Source organism: Ambystoma mexicanum, chromosome 1q, assembly GCF_040938575.1.
Source record: "Ambystoma mexicanum isolate Mex_15411 chromosome 1q, UKY_AmexF1_1, whole genome shotgun sequence".
In the NCBI taxonomy this organism is placed as follows: Eukaryota; Metazoa; Chordata; class Amphibia; order Caudata; family Ambystomatidae; genus Ambystoma; species Ambystoma mexicanum.
The window spans coordinates 502037025-502063101 of record NC_090922.1 but is presented as its reverse complement, the minus strand read 5'-3'; the positions used below and the strand labels follow the sequence as shown (position 1 = coordinate 502063101).

Sequence of the window (26077 nt, the reverse complement as noted above, 5' to 3'; positions counted from 1 at the left end):
GGTTAAAACAGCTAAAACATCCCCTGTAGTAGCCATACTGGGATACATGAGAGACATCCCAGCATTGTCTTGAAAGCTTTTAGGCCTTCAGATAATCCTAGTTGAATGGTTTATCACTAGAGCATGGTGTAACAGCCCTCCCTGTCTGGTACAGACCTGGCTGTGTGATATTGCAATGTGTAAAAGGTAATGGAACAATTTTACAGAAATATGTTGTCTGTTACGGGCTTCCCGAAGAACATTTAGGGCCCATATCAAAATTACCTGATTAAGAGGAGTTCGTTTTTAGAGCCTCATCAGAGGCCGAAGGGTCTTTACCACGGGACATTAAAGATCATACTTGATTTTGCTGTCGCTCCTCTGTTTACTGGACTGAAAATGTAAAGCTGATATATGGACAACATTTTATGTTTGCACTGTACTGCTTTCTAACGAAGGTTAATTCCTGGACACACTCAAGACTGGTCTCATACGACCTCCTTTGAAAAATACGATTCTAGACCTAGACGACCAGGCCAACTTCTGGCCCATTCATCCTGTTCATTGGCAAAATCTTGGAAAAAGTAGTTGCTACACAACTACTCACCAGCATCTAGCAACTACACCTCACCTAAATGGCTATCAGTCGGGGTTCCGCCCCAGGAGTAGCATCGAGACAGCCACCATCCAGGTGGTAGATGATGCCCTCTGAATCATGGATAAGGGTGACTCATGCCTCCTCGTCCTCCTTGACCTCTTGGCTGTATTCAACACAGCATCCTCCTCTCTCCCCTCACCAACAGGATGGGATTCTCTGCCATTGCTCTAAATTGGTTCACCTCCTGCCTCTCAGGCAATGACCAGACATTCCAGATGAACACATTGGGTTCTAACCAACTCCCAGTCTCCTGCGGAGCCCCCCAAGGCTCCATCCTCTCATCGATACATTTTAACATCCTGTTTAACTTTGACATGGAGCTACTGGGCACACTCCTCAAAATCCCGATATAGCCATTCACCAATATGCGGATGATCCTCAGTTGTACGTGAGAGTAAAAAGTCCATAGGGCATCAGTCATCTCTGCGATTACCTATCCATCATCCAGTCCTGGATGCCGACTGCCTTCCTCAAGTTTAACACTTCCAACACTGAATTCATCCTCATATCTCCCCCTGCTAAACAACAACATGTCCAGGAATGGCTCATTGATATGCACCTAAACGTTTTTGATCTGTAACTCTCAGATTCAGCAAAACCCTTGGGCTTCACCATTGACAGCAGCCTGCCCTTCCTGGAACACATTGCCAAGAAGGCCTAAATGGCCTTGCTCCAAATCTGCACCCTTTGCAAAATCAAACCCTTCATCCCGTAACTGAACTTCCAGGCCGTGGTGCTGACCATTGTGATCTCGCCCATCTATGGTGGGAAATCCCCTCCTGAAAGTGCTCCCAGCTGCCCACTTGGCCCCTCTAAAAACAGTCCACAACACTGCAGCACACGTATTTCAAGTGCAGGCAAATTTGACTGAATCACCCTTGTGCTACGCAAGCTAAATTGGCTTCATCTCCGGGCCTCGCTACTGTTCAAGACTGCATGTATCATCTAAACAAAAGAAGTCTCGAGTAGCACACAGCCATACCTGGTGGCTAAACTCCACATACCTGGTGGCACACTCTCCCCACGCAGCAAAACAACCAACCTGCTCGAATCACAACTCGTCCGAAAAGAGAGGGCCCACAAACAATCCTTCTCTTGTCACACACCCATCCTCTGGAACTGTATTCCAGTATCTGCTCGGAATGCCCCCACAATTCTCCAAATTTGCAAATCCTTCAAAACGTGGATTTTTTTCAACAACATCTGACCAATGATTAATCCAAATTGACGCACAGAGCTCAATTCACAGTAATGTACTACTGTTAAAAGATGACAGCCCAACGGCTGGCCACTCACACCCTGTACAGCACTGCGCTGCTCTGGAGCTAGGGCCGTTCTTTAAACAATCAAATAAAATAAACAATAAAATAACCTCCATGGGGACGAGTCATCCCTTTTGACAACTGTCAACAGACTGTGAAATATGACTGCAAAACTCCACATTAGATTTGTGTTGGAAAATCCCCACAGTCGAGCCTTGGCCCTGACAAGTCTGTAAAGGGCCCATCCCCCTGTTTATGGCATATGCACTTGGGAAGATTCAAAGCCATAATATTTTATAGCAGTTGTCATCTAAAGCAGATTAGAAGCAGTAAAAGGAAATGGCACGCAAAGCTTTTCCCTTTTCCATCCCACACCTACAAGGACGACTGCATAGGTCACTTTTTTCGGTTTCACGCTGGAACACTTTATTTGCCAATTAACATTTGAGTTTCGTGGTGAAAAACCTGTCACAAGAAGGTTGCTTGGAATTCTAAACAACATTTATAAAGTGCGTCATTTACACTCTTAAAATGCTTCATGCAATGTCTGACATTTAGGTTATTTAAGTTATGTATACGTTAACATCCAGTTGTATGAAAGCAAATTGTACATGTTTAAAATTAAAAGGCCGACATTGTCTCCGAAAAAGTTAATCGTTTTTTTTTAACTTTTTCTAAAAGGTTATCATTGAATGTCGAAATTAATGCAAAAACAATCCTAAGTATAAGAAATGTCTTTATACATTTTGTAAACTTTTAAGATGTTAGCATTGTTTCTTAAAATGTTAAGGTTTTTAAAGCAATTTGGGCTTCTTTCATTTACGTACTTTAAAAAGTGTGTGTCAGAAAGTTATAAAAGCTTTGTGCTCTATTACAAATAGACTTGTTTGTAATTGGCAAACCTGCATTTTCTAAAGTTATAAAAGTTAGGAGCTTTTAAGAAATAGTAGTTTAAATGTCTTCGGTATGTTTTGTGAACTTGTGGTTTTGCAGCAGTGTTTTAGAAGGAAGTGGGATATTTTCAAACATCCCTGAGTCAAGATCACTCCATTGCAGATGGAAGTTTTGGGCAGAAACCCTACATTGGGCAAGAACCCCTATCTTTAGCTCTGCCATACTGTGCAAATCATTATCAGAGTCACCTGTGATATTCTTCTGCAGTGAGAATCACCATTGTGTCTAGCCACACTGCAGTGGTAGATAATACCAGGGATGGCCAGAGAGGAAATAAGATTATGTACGTATTCATCTGTCGAGCCATTAGAGCGCTCCATTTTCCTAGGAGGGCACCCATGGCCTTTTCATACAAGGATGCGTGTGGGTGGACCAAATGTGGTTAGGCCCACAAGAGGACCGATCTGAGCTCTGTATGCTCTGCAATGGTGCTGATCCCTGTTTAAGCTCCGACCAGTGCCACAGGGGTTCAGTTGCTGATTGCCAGCAACGGTTGAAACAATCTGTCCTCTTCTACACCAACTAATAAGGCATTGGATTGATGAGTTCCCCACACCGCGGCTACCTGAAGTCTAATGGAAACAGGTTTTGCCAGATAGATGTCCAATGCCTCATAGAGATCTGCCTCCAAGGGATGTTGAGGAAGGCTTTTGCAGATAGTACTACAGCTTCAACTGACTTGATTTGAGGCTACAAAATATTGTTGGACTCAGCCCTTTTCTTTTTATGGGTAGTTTATTTATTTATTTATTTATTTATTTATTTACTTATTTATTTTGACATTTATATAGCGCACATAGCCCAAAGGTATCTAGCACATTGTGAATCTTCAGAATGGTATAGTTTGTTATGGCAGAGTGTTGAGGAATGTGGTGTGATGAGGCAGAATCATATAGCCTACTCTACATTGGTTAAGAGGGTGAGCAGCCCTAACCGTGTCGACTTTCTGGTTCTTTCCTCACGATGCATGAAGTCAGAGCTGCCCAGCTCAGCAAGGCGTCTCCTTGCAGTGCACAGGTAATGCGCAAACAGTCTCACCTGCTTTTGTGGACTAGTGTGGTGTGGGACACAGCCTGTGGAGTTTCTTAAAAGGAATGCCTTGCTCACAGACTTGTCTATGCATGTGAATGCAGTGAGGTTGGGGGTCATGGGTTGGTCAGATTTGGGGCAATAGTAAGCTCCAACAAAACATTGTGAGGGCAGACACATTGTTTGCCCAAACTCTGCCAAGTCGCTTCTTATTACCAGATCCTTTGCAGGTTCCGCCTGACTTCAAACCTTACCGTGTACACAAGATGACCTCTCAGAGGCTCCCATCTGGGTGGAATTCTCTTAAGGTTTCACACGGGAAAAAACACAGTTGTGTACACTTGCGCATTGTGCGGCATGTTTTGTGTGAATCTCTTATTCTGCTAGCTAGAGTGTTATTGCGTGTGTTGGTTATGTGAGTCTCTCTCTGGCATGACGTGTGCTCTGCTGTGCCATCTGTCTTACCTTACCGTGGAGTCTCCTCAGCAGCTCAAAGTGGCTCTCTCCCTGCCTCAGATTGTGGTCATCGGCTGGCCGTGGGACAGCGCATTGTCGGAGGGGCCCCGTCGGCAGAGGGGAGTTGGCCTTGGCAAGTCAGCCTGCAATGGGAAGGGCAGCACATCTGTGGGGGTTCCATCATCTCATCTCAGTGGGTCCTGAGCGCCGCCCATTGCTTTGTGCTGTGAGTAGTCTCCTTCGATACGTGTTCTGAGTATCCTACTCATGCACAAGTCATGGTCCCCACACAATCCATGCGCGCTCTGAGTTTCTCTCTTGTCAGATATACTTTCACTGCATCCTTAAGTGTTGTGAGAATCCTCGAATTCTGGTATAGATCTGCCCTTAAGACACAAATAAGTATATATGCCCATAAGCGATATATAAGTGTCAGGGTCAACATATTTCTTCTAGCCTGTGACATTCTGGTTCCCTGGGCATGTGGATATTAGCAGTTAAATGGTTACGCCTGTACAGGGGCTTACAGTCACTCCCCACTGCTCCTTGGCTATCCATATTTGCTATGAGCATCCTCCTGCTATCCATAGGCTCAAAATGGCCAGATGCACATGCATTTGTTGGATATGTGCTCTTACTTGTACACATACATATAGTATCATATATTTAATTTCCCATATATTACCCGGCTCAGTGGTTGGGGAGGAGGTAGTTAAGAAAAGGAAGGTGGGGGGGGGGGGGTAAATCGTACCTCTGTACCCGTAATCCACTAGCATCACATCCCATAGGAAATTGAGATTTTGGTGGGCATTTCCCAAAACATATTACTTCAGCCCCTTTCTCCTTGGGCTAGCATAACAACGCTGTGGCTACTCTGGCTCCCCGAGTAGCATCACTGCAGGCCTTCTCTTGTGTATCCTTCCCCCTGGCTTATGTTTCCCATGGAGGTTCAGATCAAGGTTGTGCCCGTCTTTGCTTTCATGCACAGTCTCCTCCAGAAATTACTTCATCATAAGGCCCAAAACTATGGTTATGTCTAGCATAGGCCAAAAGTTTTAATTCCTGAGGGCAGCTGATCTTCAGCATTGTTTTATGTACCCACTGTCACTTACAAAGCTCATGATCATGCCAATGCCATGCTTTTTTTTCCTTGTGCGTCATGCCAGGTCTAGCATGAACATCTGAACCCGGTCTTCTCAGTGCTGCCTTTTCCATAATGCTGAAGGCCATGCTTTTGTCTAGTCTTCATTCCCTGAGCATCCTGCTACCCAGGCCAGCCGTTTGTTGTCTAGTCATTCCTAGTAAACATACCAAATGCACAGTATGGTCAACTGTGCATGACTTCAGGGCTGTCGTCCTTTTTTTAACTCCTCGTTTTTTAAATCTAGGCAAGGCAAAACAGGACATGTGATAGGTCTGTCCTAGCTGGTTGCATCGCCTGATGTCTCCATACAATCTGTTGTATGCTTTATGTAGTGGTAGCCCACTCTAATCTCTTAGTCTGAAGAACACCCTAAGGTTGTGACTAAATAGCACCCCTAGCATAAGGAGGCAATGTTCACTTAAATCCACCAAAGCCCACATTCCTCACTGACCCAACTCCTCCTTGGCTTAGTATCAGTAACTCGGTACTTGCACCCCCATGTTAGCACTTTGACATTAGCTCAAAACATTGCTGCTCTAATCTGGCCCTTTTCTTTTTCATCTACTGAAATGTTGCCCATGCTATTCGCCATACTACAGCATCCTGTCCTTGTCTATTCTGCTTCCGATTTCTCTGCAGATCCTTGTTTCTCTTGGTTTCCATAACAACTGCTTCATTGTGAGTCTCTGAAGAACACCTCCCTCTGCCCTCTCTTCTAGATCCAGCCTGTTTACTGTCAATAAGTGGAGAGTTCATGCTGGCTCCATCGCTATTAGCAGTTCTGGGTCCTACACAGTGCAGAAGATCTACTACAATGCCCAGTTCTCTCCACTAACTACTGACTACGATGTTGCCCTGCTGAAGACATCGCTACCACTACAGTTCTCAGGTAAGGGAGCCTCGCTTCTCCAAAACAGTCACATGTTACAGTTTTAAGGAGAGAAATGTCTTGAAGAGCATTAAAAGGAAACCTCTCTGGGAAAAGATGAGTGCAGATCAGGTTGTAGCTGTAAGCAAAGTCTGGTGTAAAAGTGTAAACGTCAGCAAAGCATAGTGCTACCAGATGATCAGATAGCTCCAAAAACATAAATCGAAGAGATAAAAGGTAGTGTTTTGAAATTAAGGGATTAAAAAAAGCTGTATGATGAAGAGTGGAAGAACGAGAATGTGAATAAAATGAAGAATTGATTCAGGAGTGGAATTAATAGAGATGAGCAAAGTACAGCGAATGACACGTGACGTCGCCATCAGACATTATCATCATTAGTGCAGTTGAGCAGTCTGTAGAAAAGACACACAATCTACTGAAACATGTTTAAACCATTCGAACTCCTCTTGAAATAATGGTAATTATTCAGATACTGAAAGAAGCTAAATATTCCCCAAATCTCAGTACAATGGTGAGAACTATGGTGTACTTATTATACGTATAACACTATGGAGTTGGACATTCTTGTCCATTCCACATATTTCATGGCTTAACCAGATGTCTTTCGTCTATTTCTGTTGTATTGACTTTGCAAAATTGTTTTTATTTTTTATTTGAAAATTCTGGTCATCCAATGGCGTTAGTCGTTACTCCTTCTAATTGTATCCAAATCAGTGTACCCTACTAATATATGTCCTTGTTGTACAGCGCTGTGTTGCTTCACAGCTCGGTTTATGCTATATGAAACCCAGAACATAATCTTTTGAGGTCAAAAACACTACAATTCTGCAGGCTTCTTGGAAACGGACTACACTTTACTATGTCTGAAATTGGTTTGAAAAATGTCCAAAACGGCTGCAAAATTGGCAGCAACTTCCAACTGTCAAGCGTAGAGCAAAGACGCGACCTTACCCGTTGGGCTGGACCTCTAGATATGGGTGACCCGTCCCTTCTACCAACCTTTTCCTTTTCCTGTTTCCTTTGAGAAAAAAGCAAACGGGCATAAACAACCCAAAGATGTACAAAGAACGGGAGCACCATAAACTAGGAGCCCAAAAACAACAGGAAGGACTCAAAGAAAGGATGCACAGAAATCAGGCTAGCAAAAAAAAGGGAAACAAACAGAAAGGCGACAACAAATAACATGAGGGAAAAAAGGAAGACAGAAAATCAGAAGTAAGGAAGCAAATTCCTATATTACAGACCTAAAAAAAAAAAACAAGGGAGTCTAGACTTCTGGGCATTGAAACCAACTAGAGAAGGGTACCATGATGGAAAGATGCAAAAGCATTTCGGTGCCCTTGGACCGGGCCCTCCAGCCCGCTTTATCCTGTCAAGCTCTGAGGTCAGTGTTCCTGGACCTGAAAGTGACATAGCCTGCATCGCTGTAAGAGGAGCCATTTTGATAGGGGTCTGAAGCGGTGTAGCGTGTGCAGTAGCAGTGAGAAGTTGGTAAAAAAAACAGCTGATCCGGGACCCACAGTGTGCCAACGCAGCGCAAGCTGAAAACATTACTCCTGCTCCACACCTTCAAGCCCACTCCTTCAGATGCTGCAAACAAGGTAAGGCCTGCTGGGAGCCCCGGTCTAGTGTAGGACAGCGACACACTGCCAGCATGCGTATAGAGAATTCAGCGTATAGTGGGGGGGGTTGTAACATTATACCCTCCTCCCAGTCCCCCAGGTTTCCGGGGGAATCGGCGATGAAAGGCAAGGCGGAGGCAATATGCATACACCTGGGTCGCAGGTTTCCAAGAGCAATCCGCTATGGAATATCCCTACTAAAAGACGAAGTAAAAGAAAAGAACCCTTCATGAACCAGGACTCACAGATGACATCAGTTCTGCATTCTGGAACCCCATCTCGATCACCGGTGTGTGTGGAAGGCAAGGCCACTGAAAGCAAAATGTTGGGAACTCTGGCTTGACTTTGAAGTCATAGAATAAATAATGAACCGGTAATAAGGCAGGCAGAAATAGGCATACTCTGATTGGGTTCAGTACTTTCTGAATCACATATGGGTCCACATAACGAGGGGATCCTTTGGAAGTCTGTTCTCGGGTATGTAGGTATTTCGTCGACATCCACACCTGCTATCTGGTAGCATATGCCAGGGCAGCAGTGCTTCATGGGTTGGTTGACCATGCCATTCGTATCTGTGCTTCTTACAATCATTGGGAGACCAATTGCTGGCGGGTTTTCAACAAAGTGGCAGTGTCAGGAATTACACTCTGAGGTACAGTCAGTGGGAATGTTCGGTGATGTAGACGTACAAACAAAAATGGGGCAGTCCCTGTAGCTAAGTGCACTGAATTATTGTATGAAAAAATGTGGCCTTGGGTAACAGAGATGCCGAGTCTGAATGTGCAGCATTAGAAATGTACCAAAGGTACTGGAGCAGAGTTTAATTCTGACGTTCCATCTGACCATTTGCTCGTGAATGATACAGCAAAGTCAGGGCATGCGCCACCCATAGGTGTACACAAGAAGGCCCCAAACGGGCCACATACTGGGACCTCTCTCTGAAAGCATCTTGTTAGGTGGTTTGTGTAAGCGGACCATATCTGAAAGGAATACTCGTGCCAATTCTGGAGCTGAAGGCAGGCTCTTCAAAGGTGATAAGTTGTCCTTTTTAGTGTACAAGTCGAGTTTGACCATAATGGTATTTTACCCCAAGAAAAGAGGGAGATATGTTATAACGTTTGTGGATATTTGTTAACCCAGAGGCTGAAGGGCGTTCCAAGGGGGCTTAAAAGACCCCAAGGATGGATCTGAGGTGTTTACGTTCGGGCATATAAAGGACACCCTGCTACATTAACGTTACCATCGGTAGAGAGAGAGAGAGGCTACTAGAATTATTGGGACGCTGTTTTAAAAAAAAAAAGTTTCTGTCACACCTCAATGTCAAACCATAAAACCTAAGTGGCAGGTACTGGGTACAGGAAGAAGGAAGCACTGGGTAATTTCCGATATAAAACAGTACCCCTCATATTCCTGCAAGAGTTCTGTACTAGATCCAATCACTATGTCACTGCAATGAAGTTGTGAGGGTGTAGAATGTGGGAAATGAGTTGGGAACGGCGAGTGCTGATGCACAAGAGCGTCAGCAATTCTGTTCAGAATTCTGGGTTTTTACGATACAAAGAATCCATACAAGGCAAATAAATGCTCACTGCGCTTGTCTACTGTTATGAATGACATTCACCTTTCTGAAGACCTTTAAGTTTCAATGGCTGGTTCTGACTTCCATATCAGGGAGTCTAGAAGATGTCTCCACTCTTTACAAACCTCTTTCATTGCCAAATGTTCACGTTACAGCACTGAATAATTTCGTTCACAGTGGCCAATATGACAGGAGCAAAAGAGAATATGATGATCCAACCCTTTCTATTGTTTTTCAAGCATCACTGCCCCGAAGGCTGAGTCAGAGGAATTGTTTTCATACGACTTAGCCATATCTGAATGGCCGATCACAGGGGCAGAGGTGAATGCTCTTTTAAGAACTGTAGATACCTCTCAAGCGTCTTTGTGTAAGGACCCGAGGTTCCAGCCGACAGTGGTAGCGCCTCTGCGACTTACGCCATCATTCTGGACCACATTTCCTGGCAGTACACAGACCGACACATTGCAGGCTGGACAGTCACGTGGCACACAGGGGACATTGCGTCAATCACAATGGGAGGGCCGGAGCTCCTGAAAAGACATGATGAGTAATGCGTCCGAGCTTCTCACCGGTTTCCTTAAAGTTACTTGCCATTACTGACCCCAGACTGTTCATATCTTGGATTGTAATTAGAATTGTTCTTTTATAACGTGCTCAATACCGTAGACCAGTCTCTAAGCGTGGGACCGGGATTCGATCAAATGCGTTGCCTCTGAGCTATTCTCCCGGCCTTTGCTTCTTGGTGTTCTGATTTGGCTTTCGTGTTTGTTCCTGTCTTTTGGTAATTTTGACACCTTGCAGTGTTTATTGGGCTGCTTGGATTTACCTTCTGGATTGTGATTTTGACTCCTGTGTACTGACCCTGGCTCTTGAATCTGGATTGCTTTGGAACTCCTCTGGAACGGTTACCTGGAATTGTCCTTGACCTATCCCCTGGAACCATATTGCGCTCACCTATTTCTCCTGGACTCCTGGAACTCTGAGGCATTGGACTGTGCTTTTCTTTGCCCCCTCCCTTTAGATGCACCCTTTTGCCATGCGGATGAGTACCCTTGTGTGTTTTCTTTTGCGCTCTTTAGTTGCCACAGGTCTGTTTTCCCTGACCTTTCCTTCTGAGCCTTCCAGATTCTCAGGTAATCAGGGTGGGCTGGTGGGGTACGGACAGGAAAGCTTGGTGTTCTCTGTACTGTTTTGTTCTTGTTTTTCTTTACAGCCTGGTGTTTTCTGGACAGCAGTCCACTGCCCTTTTGTCCAATCACCTAGAGAGTGTAGTATTTTATCCTCACTGTCTAGGGGGACATTGGAGAAAAGTATTCAGTCCACCTGGAATTCAGTTTGAAATAGTGACAGATTGAGAAGCCTTTATACCCCCACCTCGCCTGAAATGAAGGCTGCCTCAGCGCCAGTAGCCACATTAATGCAAGCTATTACCGCCCTCTCAGTAACATGAGCGCAGCCAATACAGCGCTTAGCTAGAGGTTAGATGCTATACAGGGAGCACAACATGCACTTCCTGTAGATGCAGAATTTGGGAATTGTGGCCTTGCAGTAACTCCTGCTGTGGTTGGAGGTCCATCAGTCCCTGTGCTCGTGCCCATGCCCTTTCCACTTGATTTATGTGGGACCCACATTAATTTAGAACATTCATTAACCAGTGCAAGCTACACTTTCTATCTAGACCCACAGCTTTCCCAGATGCTATGACTAAAGCTACTTTCATTCTGTCCCATTTATGGGACATTGCATCTACTTGGCCAAACCCCTTGTTGGAAACAAACAGCCTGTTATTTCATAGTTTTGATACTCTCTTGGAAGATATTAGCAAAGTGTTTGATGCAAGCTTCACGGCATATGCCCAGGACTTAGAACTCTGGGACTTAACCCAGGGTAGGTCTTGCGTTTTGGAACACATTGCCTGGTTTGTTCAACCGCTTGGCCCGAGCAAAAGGAAAGCTGCAGTGTTTTATTGGGCCTTAAAGGTGCGATTATGGATTCCCCGGTTGTAGTCCTGGCTTGGCCATTGTACCCCGAACTAGTCGACTTTGTGTTACAGATTGAGTCACGCCAAGCAGAACAGAAGGGGGAAGTCTATCTTTAGGCTACCTAGCGCTAGCCTAAAGTCTCTATCGCTTACCCTAACGTATGCGGTTCTGCAGACATACAGACTACTATGTAATCTGGTCTGTATGCTTGCTTTTGATAATTCGACCACCTGTAACTAGGTCGACTTCTCCTATTTTACCACTAAACCATAATGTATTGACGGCCACTTTGTAACCTGGTCATCACTATCTTTGTGCTCTCTGCTCTGCATTTGCTGTACACTTTAACTGTAATTCAATGCTCTCAGCGCACAGATACCTCAGGGTTAGACCACGCTATACAAATAATAAACTAAACTAAACCAAACTAAGTTTGGGTGGTGGTTATGTCTCCTTTAGTTGGGCCTGACAATGATCCCTCTTATAGCTCAGACAGTGCTGCAGAACCCATGCAGATCAGAGGTCTAAGAGGGCCTCTCTCCCGTGCCAAAACACAATGAAGGTGTACTGCTGACGCTTGTATGTATTGTGGTTGCATGGGGCATATTATCAGGCAGTCTCCCTCGAGAGCAAAGCAGACATTAGGTTTTGCCAAGACTCATCTTTAGATGGGGAATGTGGACGAGCCTAATACTGGGTAAAACCCCTGTAGGTACTGCCTTCATACCAGCATCCAATTGTCTTTGTCTTTGGATCCATAAAGCATGAAGTGTCCATCCTAGTGGATTCATGTGCCACTGGCAACTGTATGGACATAGTTCTTGCCAAAAGGTTGTACATACCTGTAGTGGATAAACCCATGAGAGCCGTTAACAGGGCGGCACTTTCGGCTGGGCCAGCTCATCACTGATCTGCTCATGGTACTCCATCCAGGCCATCAAGAACACATAGGGTTTGATCTTATTGCTGGTCCACAGATTGGGACTATACTGGCATTCCTTGGTTACAAAAGCATAACCCGCAGATTGATTGGGTTTCAAGGACTGTGGAGTTCAGTCCTTCTTTCTACCGGTAAATAGGCTTCCTTACTGATGACCTCATGTCACCCCCGATAGCTTGTCAGGCTCTGTTATCTTCTTGCATATAGTAGGAGCCATGGCCCAGGGTGCATTGATCATACCTGTTGAATAGCAGGGGTTGAAGGATGTTTTTCGATAAGAAACAGGCAGAACACCACATCATCCTTATGACTACCCTATTGATTTTGTGCCTTGGGGTGTGATTTCACAGAGCACAGTATGTCCTCTTACACAGAAGGAGGACACTGTTCTTCGAGGATATCTGGATGCTGCTCTAAAGAACCGCTTTATTAGACATTCACTTTCCCCTGAGGCTAGACCCTTGTTTTTTGTGCCTAAGAAAAAGGTAGACCTTAGAACCAGTACAGACTATAGAAAGGTGAATCAGGTCACCAATAAAAATAGGTATTCAATTCCTCTGATTTCTGTTCTGCTCGACCAATTGCAGAAAGCAGTGTGGTTCACCACTTTAAACCTTCAGGGAGCATACAACCTGATGCGTATATGCCAGGGAGGTGATTGGAAGACCCCCTTGCACCTGTTACGGTCTATTCAAGTATTTGATCATGCCCTTTGGGCTATGTAATGCACTTGCTACATTCCAAAGATTTATGGATAATATCTTCCACAGCATTATCAACCCTTACGTTATAGTCTACTTGAACAACATTTTGATCTATTCCCCATTCTACCAGATACATGTACAGCACATTCAGGAAGTACTAAATAGATTGAGGGTACATTGTCTCTATGCCAAAGCCGAGGAGTGCCTTTTTCACGTTAATGTGGACTGTTTGGGGTTTAAGCTATCGGCGGATGGTGTACACATGAGTGCTTTGAAAGTTCAAGCTGTCCTGGATTGGCTGGTTCCCACTACAGTAAAGGCTTTTCAGGCATTCCTGGGGTTTTATAATTTGTATAGACTGTTATTCTAGGATTTACCTCTTTGGCAGCACCATTGATGTCTTTAACCAGCTTTGTTGTTACATTTCATTATAATGAGAAAGTGCAAGAAGCGTTTGACATGCTAAAGTGAGCACTCGCTGCCCCATCAGTGTGGCAGCAACCCAACCCCGATTTGCCTTTCATGGTAGAGGCAGATGCCTCCTCCTATGCTTTAGGAACAATCCTATCTCAGATATGCCCCACTTCTGGAAAATACCATGCAGTCGCTTTCCCTTCACGGAAGCTTAACCCAAATGAGATGAATTACAGTCACTCAAAAGGAACTCTTGGCTATCAAAGACACCTTTATGATCTGGAAACATCATAGACTGGGTGCCAAGTTTAAAGACTGGAGGGAGATATCTGTACTCCTGCCCTCCATATGGCAGAGTAGAAGCACAGAGCACCTGTTACGCTCACCTGGCTCCCACAGAGGCGTCGATCTGAACTGGACAGCTGCGGTCTCCACCTATGTGATGCGTAGGGCCGAGATGACGGACTGGACTGGCCCACCTAGCTTTGTTTGCTTGACCCGTAGGAATATTCTTCTGCAAATGGAGAAAGGGAATTAACCACCCGTGGAGTTGAGTGTAAATCCCCCCGCCCCCGCTGTTCTCCCCACAGATCACCTTTGATGTCCCCTCTTATTGTCTCACCTGATGTTTTGAAAAGATGAGCTCTCCATCCTGCATTGAGCGCAGGGGTGCGTTGATAACCAGTTGCTTTACTGGCTCGAAGGAATTGGTGAGTTCCAGAACAATATTGACTCCGAAAAGTATGTAGTTCGTAAGAGTTCAAATGCCTGACTTTCACTCTTGTCCGATTCCTTGCAGGTTGCAGCTTGACCCTAGTGAAGAGTTCCTCGTGGCAACCGGTAATATTCTGGTAAGGATTTGTATTTTCCTACACAGTTCGATAAAATAATGTCAATATGTAACCTGTTGCTTTCTCCCTTATTCAGGCGCTGAGAGAAAGTATGAAGTCTCGGGGAATAATACCTCTGGCGGTAAAATCAGGTAAGTCTATTGTGGTGAGGAGGGTTCCCCTTGATAGTACCTTTGTTTCACCTTGCTGTCCTTTTGTTTCCCCTTAGGGGCTGGGGTTTGGCGAAGATGCAGTGGAAGCTGTGCCGACCCGTGAAGAGGAATAGTACCCCCGGTGGTAAAATCAGGTAAGTCTATGGGGGGGGTAACTAATATTCCTCTGTGTACTCCCTTGGCTCACCTTGCTGTTCTTGTCTTCTCCTTAGGTGCCGGAATGCGGCGGGAACATGCAGGAGGATGCGGTGGAATGTGAAGATACTGCGAAGGCCGGTGAGTTCAGCACGGGGCTGCAGCAGGCGAGGCGACGCGCATAAAATAACTTCTTTCTTCCAGCTCAAAGGCTCGATGGATCGGGAATTCAGGTTAGGGTCAAAGGTATTGCTCTTGTTGTAACCTTTTCTCCTTCTTTCTCCTTTTTTCTAGGAGCTCCAAACTCGAGGCGTGCGTGGCAGAAGACTGGATGCAGACTTGCAGGCACGGTGAGCGTTACGCTGCTGGATGCAGAATAACACGAAGCGTGTGCTGCTCTTCGTGGTTTAAATAGCCTCCAAAGTAGTCCCAGGTAAGTATTCCTCCCCAGCCCCACCTGAGTAAAAAAATAGTCCCTTAGGTAAAGTAGTCCCTTCCAAGCCTCATTTGGCTTGGAGCTCTTGCAGCATGGTCTGCATCAGGTAAGTTCTACTCTATGAGCCTGGCACAAATGGCGCCAGGACTGACTCTCCATATGAGCCTGGCGCCATAGGCGCCAGGGCCGCACCCAAACAGCCCCTAGCAGGGGTTTTTGGGCTTGCTCAAAATAACTTGATGCCTGCTTCCAGGGTTGCTGGACCTGGTCTGGGTCCCCGGGGGTAGGCATCATGACAGCACCCCAGCCAAGGGTCTCTGTAGGGTAGCAATGGACGAGCAATCAAGGCGTAAGCTCTCAGGAAGTGATGCAGGCTGGTTCGTAATTACAGTGTAGTCCCCAAGCCCCCCAGGAAGAAATGTCCACACACTATGCTATTTGTACTCAAGCTTTGATGAGGGGTTATGTAAGGACCCAAGGTCTCGGCCCACAGTTGTGGCACCTGTCTTGGCAGCTCTGTTACGTGCGCCGTTAATCCGGACCACATTTCTCAGCAGTACCCAGACCAACACAATGCACACTGGCCAATCACGTGATGCACAGGGGACATTGCGTCAACTGCAATGGCGGACCGTAGATCCTGAAAAGACACAGAGAGTAACACGCCCAAGCTTCTCTGCTGTTTTTTTACAGTTGCCTGGCGTTTTTCTGATCTTATTGGATTTGCATTTACTAACCTCAGACCGCTCATATCTTGGATTGCTTCATGGTGTTCTGATTTGGCTTTGGTGTTAGTTCCTGTATTTTGGTAATTTTGGCCCCTGGCTGCATTTACTGGACTGCTTACTGCACTGCTTGGATTTCCCCTACAGACTGTGATTTTTATTCCTGTGTACTGACTCACGCTCTTGAATCTGGATAGCTTTGGACTCCTCTGGAATTGTCACATGAAACTGTCATTGACTTACTCGCTAGAGCCTCCTGGAACCATATTGCGCTTACCTATTTCTCCTGGACTCCAGGAACTGTGAGACATTAGAGTGTGCTTTTCTTTGCCCCTCCCTTTAGTTGCGCCCTCGTTCCGAACAGATGAGGTCTCTTGTCTGTTTTCTTTTGCATCCTTTCATTTACTATGGCCCATGTTTTCACTTTCAAATATGTCCGCAATTATGAGTATTCGGTGCCGGCCTGAAATGGTCAATTGATGAAGCCCTCCGTGGTTGTTACATTGCCTGAGCCCTGCCATTGTTCTTGGTGTGAATAGTAAGGGTCCTGCAGGAGACTGAGAAGGGACAATCAGGCCGTTCGCTAGATGCACCACGAGGTACTCTGGGAGGCCTTTCTTCTGCACTTCAGACAGAGTGTAAATGTGCCCAATAGGAAACAAATCATCAGGTCAGAGATCTATATGACAGTCATGGGCCCTATGTGGAGGTAGGGCATGTTCAAAAGACATCTAAGAAGTTGTGATAATGGGTAGGTATGCCTTTGAGTTCCGGTTGTATTACTGAAATCATTGATGGCTGTTTCAATGAATAGACCTACCAATACACTCTGGAAGAACATTAGGTGGAACAGAACATGGAAGAAAAAAGCGCATGTGCCAATAAGTTGATAAAAGGATTGTATCGTTACAACCAGGGTAACCCTAGGATTATAGGGGACTGAGGAGCTGAAATAAGATCGAATGAAAACATTGCCTGATGTTCTGCCATAGTCATGAGAAAGAATGCAGGGGATCCCTGCACTGGGGCAGAGGCAATTGCCTTACCATCTGCAACACAGACAGTTTCAGGTGCTTTGTTTCTATAATGGGAATGTTATTGCACTCGGCCCAGTCTAAATCCATATATAAACCTGAGGCCCCTAAATCGATATAGGCAGGTCAACCCCCCTTCCTGTCATTCTTCTTCTCAGCTCAGCTTTCCTGTAGCCTATAGTCTAGCTGGAGTACTGGATCTATCCTAATCGACATAGTGGTAGGGCACGTACACCAGTATTTAATGTCTTCACAAAGGCAGCGTCGAAAAAGCATTACCTGAGTGTGTTTTGGCAACCCTGTTTTGTGAACAATTTGTTGGAATTTGGGAATATATGAGAACATATCCAATGACCCTTAGTGTATCTCTGACTATTCCTCTGTTGATAACAGCGCACTCGATTGCTGAAACATGGTCTTTGAAAAGGGGCATCATAATGATCAAGAGCAGGATCTGTTGTCACTAGAGGAGCTGGCAAATTCTAGGCATTACCAGTCATTTAACTACTTAAATCCCTACTGTAAAGAGGGATATTGTGAACTGGTACAGTTGAAAAACGTGAATAGAAGGTAACAGGTATCTGAAATTCTTTGAACATTCTTGGGTCTCCATCAAACTATTGCCCAGTCATTCCAGGCAATGGGGCTTCTAATCCCAGAGCTTTGTGGGAGGCCTTTATCTTCTAGAGTCTGAACTTCAGTTGTTCAAGGCCTGAAATGTCCTCAACACCTACTGCATCTGTGGCATATAAGGTGCTGACGGTTCATGGTGCCGCAACCTGCCATGCGCAGGGCAGAGTGGTGACCTTTCTGTCTTAGGCTGGACCTGCAGATATGGGCCATCGACCCCTTCAGCCACCTTTTCCCCTTGAATGATAGCATGGTTTAAGGTGATCTACGTGAAATGACTCTGCACTCGGGGAAAAAAACACAAACATTTAAAAAGACAAGAATATGATTGAAGGGCGGAGGCACTGAGAATTTGGAGTCCAGGGAGAACAAAAAATACACACAGAAAAGGACGGCCAGATCAATGGTGGGCAAAACCATGAGGAACACCTAAGAGGAAGGAGGGAAGAAAAACATGAGTGAAAAATGAAAGAAGGAAAATGCAGCAGGAATAAAACAAGACATAGGTCATAGACCACAACAGGATAAAGAAACAAGATATCTAGACTTCTGGGCATTGAAACGGACGGGGAAGAGGAATGCAGTGGGAAGATGCAAAGCGTTAAGGCACCACAGGCCGGGGGCCCCAACCCCCCATTATAGTTGCAGACTCTGAGGTCGGAGTGTTCCCATGCCTGGAGTGATGCAGTTGTCTGGTATATATATTTTCTTGTTCAATGTGATTCATGAACAAGTTGTCCAGGCTGAAAGCCAACATAGCACCCATGGCCATTCCACTGGCTTGTTTATAAAATTGCCCTCTGTATGAGAAAAAGTTGCTGGGAATGCAATTTCAGCAACTTGCAGTATAAAAACAGTTCGAACTTCCCATTTTTCAATTCTATTCAGTTGGACCTCCTAGGGAAGGAGAGGGCTCTGTTGCAGAGAGTGTAGCTGCTCTGTACACCCCTCCCGTTTCTCATCATGATAAGTATCACGATACTTACGTACATTGGACGGTGAAGCAATAAACCTTGTTAAAGACCTTGCCTGGGTCATGTCTTCATTGCACTGGTGACGAGGATGGGATTCAAACCCACGTGTGCAAAGCACAATGGATTAGCAGAGACAAAGTTTGTTAGAGAGACTGGAGCGGAGGTAACTGTGAAATTCCTTGAGGATGCGCTCGAAGGCAAGGATACCCAGCAACTATTTTGGTGGACAATGGGACACAATTTTGTGGCAGGGTGATGGAGGCGTACTTTAGGTCTTGTGGGATTAAAAATAAGATGACGTATTTATATCATCCTGAGAGTGAATCGCATTATGACGGATGCCGTAAGGATGGCTGGAGTGTGTGGGCAGGGGAGGAAGGAAGCTGTGGAGGAGAGGAAAAGGGGATGAGGATGTTGGCTCATGCTGCAACAGGTGAAGTCCATTTTGTGCTGATGAGAGGAAGGAAAGGAAATTCATCCATGTGTCTGGCCTCGTAAGGGCAGGCAAAAGCTGCGGAAGTGGATCTAGAAGAGGTGAGAAGAAGGTGTGTTCTGCGTAAAGAGAAGGGGAATGCGGAATCGGATGCAAAGAGAGGTGTGAAGAAATTGGTATTGAAGAGGGGATATTGAGTGAGAATATAGAAAGGAGTGGAGAGGAGTAAAGGAGATTTATTGTGCAGTGATCAAGTGGAAAGAGTGTATGCCGGAGCTGTACAGGTAAATGCTGGGCAGGTGCGATATTTGGGAAGAGTGGCGAAGGTCAGAACCCCTTACATGGGTGTAATGGGATTAACTCATAAAAAGGAAGGGAGATGTGTGGTGTACATGCATATATTCAAGTGCGTAGGTAGGTTCCAGGAGTGGTGCTTGAGTGAGAGCGGTGGAATGGAAGAAGGAGCCCGTGTGGGGGCACTTATCACGTAAAGCAATAAACCTTGTTACAGACCTTGCCTGGGTCCTGTCTTCACTACAGCAACCCTTCACATTTGGGATTGTTAACTGCGAAGAATCCAACGCAGATATGGCCCTGTGCATCATAGACTATTTTACTAATGCCACCTCACCACTATCAAACTATGGAAATGTATCTCTTCAACACTTAACTACAGATGTGTACATGTTGGTTTGCATATTGCATCGTTTTCCCCCAGACCTCGCGTTTCATCAGAGGTGTCAGAATGACATGGGAGGCATGTTCTTACAACTCTTCTTAACATGAGTTTAGAAGGGCATCTTTCACTCATACCTTTAAGGGAATTGTGACAAATTCTCAACAACTGACAACGAGCCTGCGCTATTGATTATTTGGTTATGTGAGATTTCTGAAGGTTACCCATGAAATGTTACACTGATATTGGCTTGAGCAGGGGCAGAGCCAGCGGAGAGGACGAGGGAGGTGGGTCCCTCCTCCTGGATCCGCCAGGTTTGCGCCCATGCCACCTACAGGGCGGAGCTCAATCAAGACTGGCACTGACTGAGCACCAGCCCAGATATTTAAAAGAAAACAAACCTATGTGAGTTGTGAGCCGATGTGTGTGATGCAGCGCACCACTCACAGGGTTGCTGTGGCAACCATGTGTGCATTGCTGAACGCGCAGCACAGGCGCTATCCAGGGAATCACGTCCTTCCTCGGCGTGCTGGTACCACGTGCCTACATTTGTCTAGTGTACTGCCTGGCTGGGCCTGTGGCCCTGCCCCTCCGCTCCCTGGAAGAGAAGACCTATGGCAAGTGTAGGTGTGTGTATGCTTGCGCGTGTGTCTAGATGTACTGCTTTGTGTGCATGAAGGACTAATTGAGTGAGTCTCTAGCTGTGCATGTATGTATGTGTGTGTATATTTGTAGCAGAGTGTTTCTGCACGTGAGTGTGTGTGCATGTGTTGGTATATTTTCTGCAAGGGATTTACAGTGACCTACCATTCTATTATGGTTGGTCGCTGTAAATCCCTTACAGAAACTGTGGCATATACAGTTGTGTCAGCAGCTTCATGCATATGATTTACGGTGACCATTTTCTGGCACAGTTAGGTTGTGACCCACAACCTGTCCATTGCTACGCTTGGTCGTTCGCATGAATTTGAGGATATTTTTAGGCTCCTCAACTCAAAATATTCACCAGTCATGCCTGCACACCCATGAATCAGGAAATGTACTGGATATTTCTGTTGTCTCTGTAAAGAAACAATTATACAATTATATGGCTTTTCATCCCATGTTTCTAAAAAATGGTGCTGCAAAGTGCACAATTTCAGCACATTATTTTAAAAAATGTTCTCGGAGGAGGACCTCCTTGATGTTTAGGGCTCCCTCACTACACTTGGTCCCTTGCACTAATTTGGGGGAAAATGTAGGACCCTTCACTGAAAGCCTTCACCCATGGATTGTTTAGCAACTTGGTGCCCCTTCAGGAGCTATCTGCCCTCCTGCCCACGGCACCAAAAGCTGCCTCCGCCACTAGGATTGAGGCGATAATGGGGTCACTTAAGGGTGCTGGAAACCAAAATATCCTGAGAACAGTTTGAAATCATGTCCACTGAAAGGTGGTCCATTGTCATTCTTGACTAATCGGGAAACTCATAAGCAGAAAACATTGATCTTAAGCAGGAATAAAAGGGCCTGCTGCTGCTGAAGGAATCCCCTGTATTTCTGGGTGTCGCCAGAATTCACCGAGAACCACCATGGCATGAGCACCAGTGAGAATAGTTCCAAATGTTTTCCCCAGTTTTCCTCACGGCTGTCGTAGACGTTTGCATATTTGCCGTGGCGTTTTCATCGCGCCCATTTTCAACTGTGTATTTTATTTTGTAATGGGGGGCTCCCCCAAACCTCCTCTAACCCACCCCTACCATCTCACCCTGTTACCCACCCCCATAACCCTCTATCCCAAACACACAGAGCGTGTTTTTATTTAAAAAAAAAAGAAACTCAGTGAAAACGGTCGAGGTGAAAACACCACGGCAAATATGCAATTGGCTATAGCCACGAGGAAAAGACACTTACCGGCTCCAAATAAATCAAAGGGTACACCCTCCCAAAGAGCAGTGGGTAGGAGGGTCGTCTGTAGTGATTTTGGAAAGGTATTGCAAGTCAGACTCTGGCACATTTAAGGTCGTTTTCGCCAGTATGTCCATTTCAGGGAACCACATTTTTTGATACAATAGCCATGTTATAGCCTCTGCACCACGATGTTCTTTGTGAACTAGTGCTTTAACTTTCTGCTCCATGGATGCTCGAATGACAATTCTATTCATTGTATGGATTATTCCTGCTTTGGTCAAGAATAGTTTTCTTGGATGAGCATGAAGGTTTCAAACACTGTTGTAAAGTGTGGAGACATCGTTTAGACTCCCTGATACAGAATCAGAACCAGCCATTGCAACATAAAGGTCTCCAGAAAGGTGAATGTCATAACAGTAGTCAAGCGCAGTGAGCATTTCTTTTGCCCAGTATCGATTCTATGAATCGTAAAAACACAGAATTCTGAACAGAATTGCTGACGCCCTTTTGCATCAACATTCACCGTTCCCAACTAATTTCCCTAAGGCCCGTTCACACATTCTACCCTCTCACAACTTCATTGCAGTAACATAGTGATTGGATCTACTACAGAACTCTTGTAGGAATATACCCCCCCAACACCTACTCCCCCTCCACATGATCCTTTATTTGGTTTCAGTAAAACTATCAAAACAATTAGGAGTTCTGTTTTAAATCGGAAATTATCCAGTGCTTCCTTATTCCTGTACCCAGTACCTACCACTTGGTTTTATGGTTTGACATTGAGGTGTGACAGAAACTAAAAAAAAAGTGTCCCAATAATTCTAGTGCCCTCTCTCTCTCTACCAATGTAAAAGTTAATGTTGCAGGTTGTACTTTGTATGCCCGAACATAAACATCTCAGATCCATCCTTGGTGTCTTTTAAGCCCAGTGGAACTCCCTTCAGCCTCTGGGTTAACAAATATCCACACAATTTATAAACAGATCTCCCTCTTTCCCTGGGGTAAAAAGCCATTATGGTCAAAATCGACTTGTACACTAAAAAGGACACCTTTTCACCTTTGAGGAGCATACCTTCAGCTCCAGAAAATTGGCTTTCAGATATAGTCTGCTTAGTCTGTCTCGTTTAGTTATGTGTGTGCCCTGAGGCCTACGGGCATGTGTGTGCGGCACGAAAACGTAAATAAATAAAATAAAATTACACAAATCACCTAACGAGATGGTTTTAGAGAGAGGTCCCCAGTATGTGGCTAGTTTTGGGCCTTCTTGTGTACATACCTGTGGGTGATGCAAGCCCTGACTTTACATCCTTTTTCTTTTTTTTAGGGGTAGCAAAGGAGACCACAGGGGTAGCAAAGGAGTGCTCAGGGCGACACTCAAATGACTTTCCTGACTGTAGCACTAGCTAAACAATCATTTCTGGCTTTTGCCCTAGAAGACACGCTCCTAAAATGTTCCCATAGCCAAAGCATATCTGATTTGTAAGACCAACCTCGATGCCCTATATTCAAGACTAAAGCACAACCTATACACAAACATTTGTTTTTGTATGCTACCTAAAGCAGCAGTTAAAACAACTTGGAATTCACATACGAAGGAACAAATGAGGCTCATTACGAGTTTAATGGCCTCTCTGTGGTAAATCCACCTAGATGCTACCAAAACGCATTACTGCTACTACCACTTGGTCCGTAGGTATTACTGCCATCCACAGGTGGCGGTGGCAGTGTAAATCCCTATTTTTATTAGTCCATAGGACTCAATGGGGTATTTTTGCTGGAATTACTGTGCCAGTAATTCGACAGTGGTAATTCTGGCAACATTTTGTGGAAAGCTATCAGATTTATCTCTAGCGCACAGCTCAAGGTGAATTCTCTAACTTTCTGGCAAAGTTATAGTTGGGCGGTGTGGTAATGTGGCGGTATATGGTAATAGCGCTGCATTTTTCTCTCATCACCCAATTTGTAGTGAGTCCAATGTCCCCTTTGTGATGGACAGCAGGAACACTGCAGCATTTTTGTTTACTTGCTCACACTAAAAAAACATTTTCTGCAGAGACCTGAAGATATACTGAAGACAATATGATGTGAGAAGCTGCTAGATGCTGATTTTGTTTACAAATCATCATAATAGGGAAGGAAACAACTTTTCAATTAGTCCCAGATTTCCGTGCTGCTGACTAACCATCATGTGATACAGGACATGGATGAAGCCCATTTACACCTCCACCCGAAAGCTGAGGATGCAGTCCCTCTTTATTGTGGTGTGGGTTACAAGAATGTCTATTCTGGAGCAATGGTCATTACAGGTGCAGGTGTTTGAAAACATTCCCAGACAAGGCAATGGTGTTTATGAGCCGTAAGGAGAGATATCCATGGAGGACGGTTGATTTATAATGCAAGAAATGGACTGTGCGGCTGCTGTGGCATTTCCTAGGTGCTTTAGGAAATGTCACAGCATCGAGCATAGTTATGTGATTGCTTATCAAGAATGATTTTTACATAGCATAGGATAAACAGCGGTAGATTACCTCCTACTACGGTTTCTCCTGTTTACTGCAAATAAATTATTCCCAATGGCCCAGGCTCGCACGCTGGCCCAATTTTGAGGCTCAGATCCAACTGGTTAGGAAACTCGAATGCTTCATCGAACGAACCAAGATTTTGCAGGGCCTAGATATGCTGAATGCTACTCTTCAGATGCACAATCAAATAAAACATTATATAACATTTTTTGAATCTTGCTACCAGTACATTGAGCCTTCTACTACTCCCATAGGAGATGAAGATGATTTGGCAAAGGAATTTGTGACGGCTGCTGTAGTGGAACAGGATATCTACATTTCCACAGTCCTTTGCAAACTCAACCGAACATTCTGGTGAAGGGAAAGACTTGTACTTGCTGACATGACCTGTCAAAAACACAAACACCTTGAAAAAGAAACATACTTTTCTGTGTTGTAATGTAAAATATTTTTCAGTCTCTAAGTGCAGCTGTGAAGTCATTAAAACATGTCATTATCATCTATGTGCTATCACATTGCAGGTGCGTGGTGTGAAGTTGAAGAAGAAAGCTGGTTTGTTGCCCAATAATGTTATGTTTCCTCAATAATTTTCTCAAAAAAGGAAATCTTCAGAATGACCCTCCATTGAAAATCATCCTGTTCCTCCAAAATAGTGAAAGCCTCGCCTGAAAGTCACAAAATTCCACATACCCATCCACAAAAAACACAGAAAATATCTGCGGTTTATAGGAGGCGGGTGGCAATATTACCATTCCAAAGTACTAAGAATAGGTTTAAGAATGTTTATCAAGTGTCTAGCAGATGTTGCGGTTTACGTCCCTTGTCAAGGACTTTATGTCTACCCATGTTTGTAAGATTGACTCGGTTAACCTTGGGCCCCGAATCAGGCATTTATGTCCCTTGAATAAGTGGTGGAAGTTCTTGCATCAGTGAGATTCTCCAGGAGCTTCAAACAATCAAACTTGGCTCAGCCCAAAACACATTTTATTCCTGGGAGCAAGTTGGCACAAGTTAGGCCGTCTCTGAAGCGGATCCGAGCATTAACAAACAGCCAACCTTGTCAATCCAAAACTTAATTCAAATGTATCCATGCAGAATGTACATAAGGGCTTTACAGGAATACCTGGATGCAGGGTGAGGGAACATCTCAGACAGTTAGGAAGAAAACATAAATCTCAACTCTCAAATCCACCAACCACTGGAATAATGGATGATCTGTATGTATCCGCTTAATGGAATTCTGTTCCAAGAACCCAGATTTACCAGCACCATAGTCACAAATGTGTCCATGGAAGGGTGAGGCACCGATCCTGGGTACATGAGGCCAAGAACTGTTGGTGAACCACAGAGACGATGTTTTGTGCAAATGTTCTGAGCAGTCATGATCACTGTGATCATATCTGTTAAGTCTGTTGTAAGAGGGCTGATGGTAAAAAAACCTCCATGTTTACATCCCAAAGTAAGGAGGTACAGGCCAGCAATGCGTTCAGAGGAATCACAAACTCCATGGAAACAGACAGCCAAATGGAGGAGTTTCTTCAAGCCAACAACTCCCAAGGGCCACTATAACTGAGGGTATGCAGAGCCGGGATGGTTCAGTATCCCTCCAATGGGAAATGGATCAGACATGGTTGGTTGAAATCTTTGTGGGTGGTGTGGGAATCTCAACCACAGACCTCTCGTGAACATCAAATACAATCCTTCACCCTCAGTTTCTTCCAAGTGAGCAGGCAGGGGTGGGGGGGAGGGTGGGTGCTTGATTCGCAGATCAAGGATATTTGCTTACACTTTTAATCTGTTCCCATGAACACAGTGGGTCCTTCACTGGAAAAGGTTAAACCCTTGCAATATAATATTAATAGCAACAGCCTGGACCTGGCAGGGCTGGTATTCAGATTGAATTGAAATGTCCATTCAAGATCTGATTTTTAAATCTCTGCATACCTCTGTTCTGAAAGGCCAGGCTCGTTGCCATGATTGTCACTCTTGAAACAGGACTACAGATGT

General features: G+C 44.9%; 1 protein-coding gene across 1 annotated transcript in view; it reads left to right on the top strand.

Moving 5' to 3' along the window:
- The window catches only part of LOC138521623 (transmembrane protease serine 5-like), a 248955-nt gene that overhangs the window by 166636 nt on the left and 56242 nt on the right, over nucleotides 1–26077 (top strand). Inside the window, exons 8-10 of the mRNA XM_069634585.1 lie at nucleotides 3827–3870; nucleotides 4399–4564; nucleotides 6202–6371. Of these exons, the coding sequence (XP_069490686.1) occupies nucleotides 3827–3870; nucleotides 4399–4564; nucleotides 6202–6371 (380 nt within the window). The remainder of the gene's footprint in view (nucleotides 1–3826; nucleotides 3871–4398; nucleotides 4565–6201; nucleotides 6372–26077) is intronic.